At 40.5% G+C, this 10,634-nt stretch overlaps 1 protein-coding gene across 1 annotated transcript in view; it reads right to left on the bottom strand.

Moving 5' to 3' along the window:
• Positions 1-377: 377 nt before the first annotated feature.
• The window catches only part of KLF5 (Kruppel-like factor 5 (intestinal)), a 15,260-nt gene continuing 5,003 nt past the window's right edge, over positions 378-10,634 (bottom strand). Inside the window, exon 3 of the mRNA XM_008945524.1 lies at positions 378-1,175. Coding sequence (XP_008943772.1) covers positions 997-1,175 — 179 coding nt within the window. The 3' untranslated portion in view covers positions 378-996. The remainder of the gene's footprint in view (positions 1,176-10,634) is intronic.

Raw genomic sequence — 10,634 nt, 5'->3', positions numbered from 1 at the left:
TCGTACTGGTGTTGAACCAGCTTAACATGTCTGTATATAAAAATTGCATCACAAATCCTTCTTTTTAAACTGATACTAAGTTTAGCTTATAGTAAGAGGTTTAACATTCTGTGTTCATTGTAACTATCCCCTTTATTTAAGCTTCCAACATTGACTTTGCAGTTCATTCTATGTGCTTTGCCCTTTTAAACAATTTGAAAATGAAATCCTGTTTTGAATATTCAGTGCACACCATCTGAGCTGACAGGTACAAAACATCTGAATGCTTAGCTTGTTTCTCTTAAGAAGAATGAAGCTAAGTTGGTACTACTTTGAGAGGTATTTAAGTATCTTTTTTTGCAAATGTGCCGTGTTTTCAAATGTAAAACAACTGCTTTTTTTTCAGATGATCCTTAGAAATCTTTTGTATTAAACCTAAAAAGCTGATCTGCATATTTACAAAATCTTTGTCATAGCAGACATGCAACATAGAGAACAAAATGTTTTGTTCTATGGCTGTGTTTTTATGTACTTTTTCTCCACAGAACGACTTAACATTTAAAAAAAACCCACCAGTACTAAACAGGTCCAGTAAAAACCTGACAGATTACAATTCATGGCTTTTCCACTGCGTTCGTTCACTTGCAACCTCTCATTACTTAATTTACTAAACACTGTCACAATAATGACAGTGCTTTGGTCAATACAACGCAAGAGAAAAAAAAAAACTTACAAAGCCGCAATGTGTCAAGATGTAATACTTTGAAAGAGATGAAACCTGCTGACTAAAGCCATGTACATCATGAGAGCAAACAAACGACCGAACACTCTGGTATTGTGATACAGTGTCTTCCCTTTTTCTGCATAAATATACAAAATATACACTTCCAGTTTCGCTTGTGATTTCTTTTTAAACGGATAACCCATACTCAAAATATTAAACTCATTTTAGTTGTACGCCGAGAGTCAATAGGAAATTGCATAGATACAAGACAGCCTCGTGGAGAAGTCCAGCGCTCAGTTCTGGTGCCTCTTCATGTGGAGAGCCAGGTGGTCGGAGCGGGAGAAGCTGCGGTTGCAGACGGCGCACTGGAAAGGCTTTGCCCCCGTGTGCTTCCGGTAGTGGCGCGTCAGCTCATCCGAGCGGGCGAACCTCCAGTCGCAGCCTTCCCACGTGCACTTGTATGGCTTCTCACCTGGAACAGAGCACACAGGGGCGTCAGCTGCCACCCTCAGGGGGAGCACCGACGCCAGACACCACCCGATTGCGCCCACCGCTCTGCAGTTTGGCAAAGAAACAAATGACAGAACAGGAGCTGTGAGCTGACACTCCCTAATCACCCACAGCTCTGTTCAACAGGCCCTGAACTAACAGCCCCATTGCTTTTTCAGCAAATTCAGCTCTTGAATCTCTGATTTAGCGCACCAGTAAGAAACTTTCAAACATACAAACTGGAGACAAGCTACAGTACAAAAATGCACAGAGGTAAAAAAGCTGCGTGACACGGAAATAGGCTCCTTACGCTCATCTCGGTGTGAGAGAAAGCAGAGGAAAAAAGCAGTCTCAAGTAACAACCCAGCCTAGCTTGCAACTTATGCTTGCACCTTTTAAAAATGGGCAAATTAAGCTATACAGAGCTTTTTTTAAGAGGTCTGAAATGGGAAGGAAGATTTCTATAAACATTCTTTGTAGCGTGGAGATCTGTTCCAAGAGCTTCTGATGTGTGAAGAAAGGGGTACAGTGTGCTGCCAACACAACACGGATAGTATTTTCTAAAACGTCAGGGGCAATAAAAACTTTTTCCTGGTTTGGGCTTCCTATATATAGGAGAAAGCACGTAGAAGATTAAAGCACTTGTTTTCCGAATCAAATGTCTACAAATCAGGTGCTTAAACAGCCGTATTTTAGAGGTGGCAAGTGCTTGCTGCCTCCATCAGTCTATAGCAAGGTAGGGGAAGGATGGTGTCTGTGGCAACGGTGTGTTACAGCAGCTCTGAATACAACTTCAAAGTATCCAACTAGTCTTGAATACACCGGTCCAAGCACAAAATACATTTGCATTAGTCCATTTTAGAACTATAAACAGGCTATTTTAAGCATGTCTCTAGTTTACAGGTGTTTGTTGGAAGGAGAGTATGCAAAGCCACAAAGCAAAGATGACTTCTGTGTGAAATCAGAACTTTACACATGTACATACACCTGTTTGGGAGCTGGAATGGACCTGATGTCACCATACAATCAAGCTTCATATAAATAAAGAGGTTAAGATTACCTATTTATAGGCTATTGCTTGATGTTAGTTGACAAAAACACCTTTCAGCTGGGATAGTGGACTGCTCCCTATATCCTTCATTTTAATTTGACCCATTTGGCAAGAAGAGAAAGAAATCTGAGTTTATCACTTGGCAGTAGCTTCATCTGGAGCAGAATCAGACCAAGGCTGAGCTTTCCAAAATGACCTTTCCACCACATTTTTCACATCTTCTCCCTCTCCATTGGTCTCAGACCTTTACCCTCACAGTCTCAATCCTACAGCATTGTGGAGTGACTCCCACTTTTCCGTTTTACCATCACATGAGTACAGAGAAGTAAGCCAGAAGCCAGTATCCTGCAATCAGACTGTTTGTTCTCTATCAGAGAACACTATTTGAGAAACTCCAAAACATTACTTCAGGGATGCTAATTTATCATTCACATGAAACTATGAAACTGATTTTGTCTGGGAGTTCTTACTGCTTCTTCCGATCAACTAACTAGTAACTTTCCGTCTGTTACTAAGAGCAGAATCGGCCCTTTGCTCACAAGAGGCACGTACATGACTTCATGTTGGCAGCAAGGTCACAACCAGAACCAGATCTCTACAAGAAAAACTAACTACCCAACCAAACAACCAACTCTTTGCATAAACAGCAACTGGGATTTATTGAAATCGCAGTGGAAACATATAATCTCTTAAGAAAAACAAACTTGGAGCTTGGCATCACCTCTTACAGAGTTCAAATTTTTTTTGGTGGGAAGCAAATCAGAACACAAATCACCACTAATTTCTGTCGTAGTTGAATTTACTCTGCCTGATGCTGATTGAAGCCCAGAATGAACTATCATTACTCTTTTTTTGCTCAATGCAACATACACTGTAGGCTAAAATACAGATTTCATTTAAACCCAATGCATAAAGCTTTCCTAACATCAGAGAAGCCAGCTGAGGTAACACATTTGGTCTTCACAGCAGAATGACAGGAAAAGTCTCTGTTCAGCAAGGGATCTTCTCCACTATATACATCATCCTTAATGTATTTAAAGTGGGTTATTAATGCAGCCTGTAAAAGACTGCATTGCTGATCCATAGGCATGGCACCAGGGACATCTTCTACCAACACTTTGTGTTAAAACACACGTGCACACGTGGAGGCTGCGCAAAAGCATTGCTCCTGCACGCAAAGCACCTTAACTTAAAGCCAGTGTACTTCTTTTTTTAATCTCATTTCTTTCTGCTTTTCTCCCATATTGCCTTGAAATTCTTCTTTAAAAGCCTTCTCTTAAAACTGCTGCATTATACGCAATGGTAACCTCCCTGTCTTGCAATCCCCCGTGCCCTAACGGCTCAAGGAGAGCATGTACATAGTCAGGTCTCTGCACAGTCTGAACACTTGCGTATCCACTTTGCAGAACTGCATGAGGAATGAGAGAAAAGATAAAGAGGGCAAGGAAACAGCACTAGTCAAACAAAAGCCTAGGAATATCCAGACAAGACTGGAACAGGGACCAGGAGATTAAAATCACAGTTTCCAAGCTTGGCATCCAGGAAGTATGATGGTGAACTTCACCGAGTGTTGGACTACCCTGTATTGAAAAAGCAGCCTGGAAGTTGTCCTGTGTAGGTGGTACCTGGCCCTGCCTGAATCCAAACAAAACTGCTGTCCCTCATTAAAACTTTTTCCAACCTAGGAGCAGCACGCAAACTGCCAGCAGCCGGGGCGGCGGAGAACCCTGTGCCTCGCTGGGTGCCACGGCTCCCATGCCAATACTGAATGCAACAGCCAGGCATCGCCCATCACACTCCAGGGGACCTAACTCCCCAGAGGCACTATCCAGAAACTTACCCCAGTCACAGTCACTTCATCCCCTGCCACAGCCTCGAATGCTCCCAGGCAACAGCGCTGCTGAGGGGAAAAGCTGGGCAGTGCCAGGCAGAGCAGCTCCGCTCCTCCTGGCCGCCGCGCTCGGGATGCATGCAGAGCAGTGAGCCCCTGCCTCACACAGATTGTTTTAACAGTGTTGCTTTTATGTACTGGAAATTAAAGCCAGAACGCTGCTTTTAACCCCTGCTTTGGCCAGAAGTGAGAACTGGAAAATTTATTTTTAGCGCCAGTGTAGAAGCCTGGATTATTTTTAATAAATCCTAGGGGTAAAATACTGAATATCTATGTTTGTAATGCTAGTTTCCGTTGGAAAGTTCTATTTAAGAACTGAATCAATTTGAAATGTTTTCGTTTTGGGCACAGAGGAAGGGGGGGCAAGAAAAAAAAGGTGGAGATTATTTTCACTCCTTTGAAGAAAGGAGAAGAACAAATAGCTGGTAGTATTTTCTCTCTCTCGACCTATACACATGCTTTTTGTCATTTAGCAGAAATAAGAATTTGGTTTAAGGTCCTGCAGAAAGGGTAAAAGAGCCTCACATTACGTATTTCTGAAGTGATCTTACTTTGCTATGCTAACTTTAAAGCACTGAGAAATCTGGAGCTCAAGAGTTTGGTTTTTTTTTAAAAAAAAAAGCAGGTACACAAAACAAGGGACACTGCACCCTTTATCCGTTGTTTTCATTGGCTACATAGTAATGTAAGATTTGTTTACTTTAATGATTGTGTGAAATACAGTAGCTGTAAAGTTTCAGAAATATTTGGTTTTCCTCCAGCAATTTAGGGCTTCTATAGGGTGTTAAACCAAGAATGCCACTGGTCATCAAATATGAAGGCAGTACATCTCGGGTACTGGAACCTGATCGTGGTATCAAACAGATATTTCACTGTAAAAGCAAGAAAACAGCTAACTCCTCCACTTCAGGGGAGCTTCCACGGGATTTGTTAGAATGTCAACACTGTTCAGCTAAAACACCATGGAGGAAGCTGGTACCGATTTCCAGCCAAATAGCACACTCCAACCCTTTCTTCCCAAGCCAGAAATATTATACACAGCACTTCTGGGAAACAGAACTGCTTTCCTTTAAATTATACTTCAACAGGATAGGGATTTCATAAGTTTAATTGGATTTCTGCATAACCTCCTTCCAGTATAACTGATTTAAAATATTTTGCTAGGCTTATGCATCACAAAATATATTTTTAAGTTCTTGAGCTGTTAATATGTACTTATTCTACAGTTTAAAAAAAAAAAAAAACATTTGTGCAGTATGAGAAACACTCTTATACTCGAGCACAGAAACTTTAAGCCCTAATGTTTAGTTTGGAAGCGCTTTTACAGCAAGCACCTAACAAGAGATAAGGGAGTGTAACCTGAAAGGAGACTATGTTGCTTGCAATGTGTCTGGCTGTTACAAAAATAATAATAATAATAATGCTGTGAGATTGTAAGGATATCAAAAAGATGTCTCGATAATCCACACATAACATGCTAACCTAACCAGTCACTTCAGCAGATATACTATTCCAAGGTAGATCCCAAGGTTCAGGATCCTTGTTGACACCCCAAGAGAATGGTGTGGACCAGTGAAGCACACCACATTGGCTCTTCTCCCTCTAATTTCTCTTCTTGGGATTTAATTGTGTCGAAATGCACCAACTGCTTTCCTAACATGAATTCTACACACTGGCAGTGACCGTCACGGCCATGCTTATTTGGGTAAGGCATACTGCCACCAGTGGGTGGGTGACAGTCATTTTGAAGACTACTTCTATCTTCACCACACAGCTTCTGTTCAAGAAAATGTTTTTGTTTAAAATTCTGTTTGGAAAAAATGAGTCACTGAATACCTCCATTAGCGATGAATTTCCCCATTAACAAGAAAAGAAGCTTCTTAATTTCACTGAAGAGTTGTGTGACTTTATTTCTGCGATTCACTGCTACGATGGCTTTCTTTAAATATAAAGCTGCAAACAGCAAGAGCCAGATTTTCAAACCTAAAGTTAGGTAACTCTACTGGTATGCAGAAATCCAAATACAGGTATTACACCAGCCAACGCCTGCAACTTCTCTTATTTCCTATCAGAAGCTTCTGTCAAGAGTGGCGAGTTTGGTGTTTCCTTGTGGAAGAAAAAGCAGCATGTTTTTCAAAGACAACACCCAATTACAGCTTGCAAAGGTGTAAAAGTATAAAGACACCCCTTTGCCATTCTTTCCATCATTTTTAATATTGCTTGTGTTTATTATGGAATTATTTCTAGTGGCAACTGTTCAGCTTTAAAAACATGTTCAACTAGGTGTCACAAAAAGGTGGTACGCAAAGCAGAAGTTGCACCATAATTGCACCAGTTATAACCTACACTGTGTCCAGTTATAAACCAGGTTCTTATAAAGCTTATGTTGCCTCAAAGTTTTCTGGCTCATTTGTTTTCAAATTTTTCACATCTTAACATTAATTGCTTTGGTTCCCTGTGACATGATGTAGCGTCAATTTTTTAGAAAAAACAGGAACAAATAGAACGTTTTTCCTCTGTTTTAGTTTGCCTGAAATAGCTTTCCTCTAGTTCCCAGCATCACAGTTTTAAACTCTGGTCTCTTCCACACTGACTGGAACTGAAAGTAATTGCTTGGCTGTAGGTCTGTACTCATTCAAGAGAAGTTTTTAGCACCCAACATTCACCTAAAATTAGACTTTCCTCCTACCACTGACTAAGTGCTGTTGTCATTGTTAAAAGCACTTTCTTGGTTGTTTTTTTCCCCTCTTTTTAAGACAGAAGGTTTGTTTTTTTTTTTTGAGAAAGAACATAAAGCTGAAATCTCAAAATAAAAAATTTCTTAGGTGTTTAAAAGCTCTTTAATGCACTGAAATTCTTGGTTGTCCAAGATGGAGACAGATGAGAGGGCTGACAGCACGCAAGATACCTCCAGCTTGTTTTGTGAGTGTCACATTTAGACCCTGAAACATCACTGGTGGGAGGGATATGAACCCATAACATACACTGCACATTTTCAAATGTGCCCAGCATTGTAACAGCTAGAGGTTGACCATTAAGTACTGCTTCACAACAAAACAGCTTTTGAAGGAAACCTGTAACAGAACTTGCACTTTTCTAAGTCTGATCACTGATAAATCAAGCAGTATTTGACCTCCTTCTAACAAAAGCACAAACAGTACAAAAAAAAAGATAACTGATTGGTAAGCAAAGAGGATGGTCAAAAGAGTTGTGCATCATTCCCTTTCTGACTACAGAGGTCCAGAACACATTATCTCCTCAGAGCTCCCACCAGGGCTGGAAGCACTCTTGTTTTGCTAAGCGTTGTCTTACGCAGTTCAAGGATTAGTGGGGAATCCTGCCTGGCCTGTGCAACGGTTTATTTTCTTTCTGGTGTAACATTCTGTCTTAACAGAGGTGGTCTCTTCAAGGAGATGTGCAAACAAAGAGGAGAGGAATTTATTTTTTTTTTAAGTGGGTTTGTAAGAAACCCATGCCATCTGGGGTGCATGGCTGTATCTACACGTCCTGTGCTGAAGAATGCATTTCCTCATCTATGCCCGTGGTGCGAGAACGGCTCTTTAGCTCCCACACCAATAACACTGGCTCTTGTACAGTCAGATAAGAGGTGCTCTTATAATGGAATTTATTAAACACATACTGTAGACTTCCAGATTTCCATCTACTGTATGCACACACACCAAAAAAAATAAATTGAAAGCAATACATTAAAGCTATTTTGACTCGAAGCGAAGCACTGTACCCTTGCCAAAATCAAAGGTTTTAATATGTCCTTAATCAGAGTTGTTAGAGACCACTGAATATAAATAATGCAGCCTGACAGGACAGGAATGCTGCTACCAAGATACTCAGACTAAACTAGGACATTACTTAAATGTTTCTAATCTTTCACCAATGGGAGGTGCAGGTCATCTAACAAACAACAAACAACACACTACCCTGAAACCAGGAGTCAATCGTCCCAGTCAAGCTCAGAAATTAATTACAATCAGGAATGTCTAATCAAATAATGGAAAGTTTTAATCACTGGCAATTGCTGTGAATCTTGGGACTATATTAGCCTATGTAGGGCGGTCTCAAAATGAACTATATTTAAAGCCAGTCTCTTAGGTCAACAGTTTCCTTATCAGGAATCAAATATCCTGGAACTGAAGTTTAATCCTCTCAGAGAGGAATTGACAGAAACAACAGGTTTTTTTTAAGCTTTCATGCTTAGAGAGACTTTCTAGGCTTTTAATCAAAAAGAAAATTTTAGGCTTTTCTTTTCAGTATCTAAAATCTAACAGGAGTACCCTCACCTGACACCTTGGAATTTAAGTTTTGCTTCATAAAAACTGCATGCTGGACACCGATGTGAACGACTGGTAATATTTATAAGAAGTAGGTTTCTGTTCCTAAGATTTCACCCTCTTTGGAGCAACAGATTCAAACATGTCTCGTTTAGGTTATGACGACAGACAAAGAACTGGATCAATTAATCTCAAGGTCTGCGATCATTCACAAAGTGTTTGGGAAAAAAACAAAAGCATTCTTTCCCCTTAAATTGTGGTTTGCACAGGACAATAATGTACTTCCATTTCTCACACAGGCAACTAATGGATTTAGCAGAATTCATGAATAAAAGATAGCAACATATTCTCCAGCGGTGTCTAGCAACACTGCACTTTAATGCACTTTGTCAACAGCTTTATTTAACTCTCCACTGTTTTTCATTATTGTCTCCATCAATGATAGCATTTGCTGACACCTCCCTTAAAGGATAATCTGTGCAACTGACTCATCTAACAGGTTAAAGAAGCAGAATCTGCACAGAAATATTACTTACTAGCTATTTTATGATGCAAAGTTTTTTCCAGTGAGGTTTCCCACCTACACCGAAGGCTGCAACCATGAGCAAGGCGGAGTTTTTTGGTGCCTCTGTTCCCCACTCTACACTATGAGTGAAATCCCTCAGCTAAGCCTCAGGCCGACTGGTGTCAAGACACGTTTTCTTTTTCCAGCAGGAGTCCAACTACCACTTGTGTTCCCTTCTGAACAACAGGCATCTTGAACTCCCTGGCCATTCTATAGGGTACCACCTTTAACAAGCGCCTGTATATGATAAACGCAGAGCGTCAAGTCCTATGGACTGCTGAAGTCTACAGCACACAACTGGCTCTAATGCTGGTGTACCATCAGAGCCTAATTCTGGATCTACTGAGGCAGAGATCTAAAATAAAATAGAACGGTTAACACCTTGAGGAACTGCACAAGCCAGCAGCTGTCCCATGCCTACATAAACATTTGAAATAACTAGGGATGGTGGAAGTATTTTGAGTGCATCTCATTTAGAGAAATGCCATTTCTCTTGAGTTATCTCGGCTTCCACTTCCCATCACCAAATACAAACTAGATCTATAGATAGAGATGAAATAGTTCTGCAGTTAATACTAGAAACTATTAATGGTAAGCCTGCCATGTGACCAGAGAACATGTCTGTACAAAGGCTCTGCATACGGAAAACCAACATGCAGCTGGAAAATGTCCTCAATGTGCATGCCTTGATGTGTTCAAACAATGACAGATTTTCTTCTTAAAACCATACACAGTTCTTAAGTGTGCAGCTGTTCACAGAAACAAAAAGAAAAAACTCCACCCAGGAGCCAGCGGCTCTTATGCAGCGTTACAGGTAGGTTCCAGGTAGGGTATTCCAGGTACCTGCGTATCAAAAGCTCCACTTCCACAATACAAATTTTTAACATATAAAGAAATCTAACAGGGTAAGTTACAAGACCACTGTTTCTAAAGCATTACCTGATATGTATGTACACACTCGGATGCCAGAAAAGGAACCGAATGAGCTTTATCTACAACACACACGTAACTGCTTTTCCCTGGCATTTGGCAGGTTTTCCAAGCTGGACATATAGCTGTTATTCCAGGTGGTTTTACTGCTGGACAGCCTGCAATAAATGCATAACCCCCTCCCCCATTACGCACTGTAGTTGCACAACGCCGGTTATGAAACGAAACTCAGTCCGTGACTAACAGGTAAAATTATTTTAAAGAAAAATCCCTGCTTCAAAAGGTAAGAAAATCCAACCTGTTTTGAGAGATCTTCCAACAAGTACTTTAGCATACTGAATATCATTTTACCTGTTTCAGGAACAACGAATACTGAGCTAAGTTAACATACTGAAGTGTTTTAAGGTATTAAAATGTACCGTTCACCTCCTCCAGAACTTCAAGGGGACGGATACGAAATGTCCTGTATCTTCACAGCACTTGAATGTTTGTTCGTGTTCAATTTTAGGGTTGTGGGTTTACCAACAACTAACATTTATTTTGTAATTTGCAAACATGAAGGCGTTACCTACAGAAAGAAAAACGCGTGCCCGCTTCAGCGACTGGTACAGATACATTAACCTTGCTTAGCTCTTTATGTGGATACTGGATTCCTAATCGACAGCAAACGTCCGAGGTAACTAACCACTTTAAATCAAAATAACTATACCAACTTA

The sequence above is a fragment of the Merops nubicus genome, unplaced genomic scaffold, assembly GCF_000691845.1.
Source record: "Merops nubicus isolate BGI_N331 unplaced genomic scaffold, ASM69184v1 scaffold1728, whole genome shotgun sequence".
In the NCBI taxonomy this organism is placed as follows: domain Eukaryota; kingdom Metazoa; phylum Chordata; class Aves; order Coraciiformes; family Meropidae; genus Merops; species Merops nubicus.
Note: the sequence above shows the minus strand (reverse complement) of the source record. Positions and strands in the feature narration are given on the sequence as shown.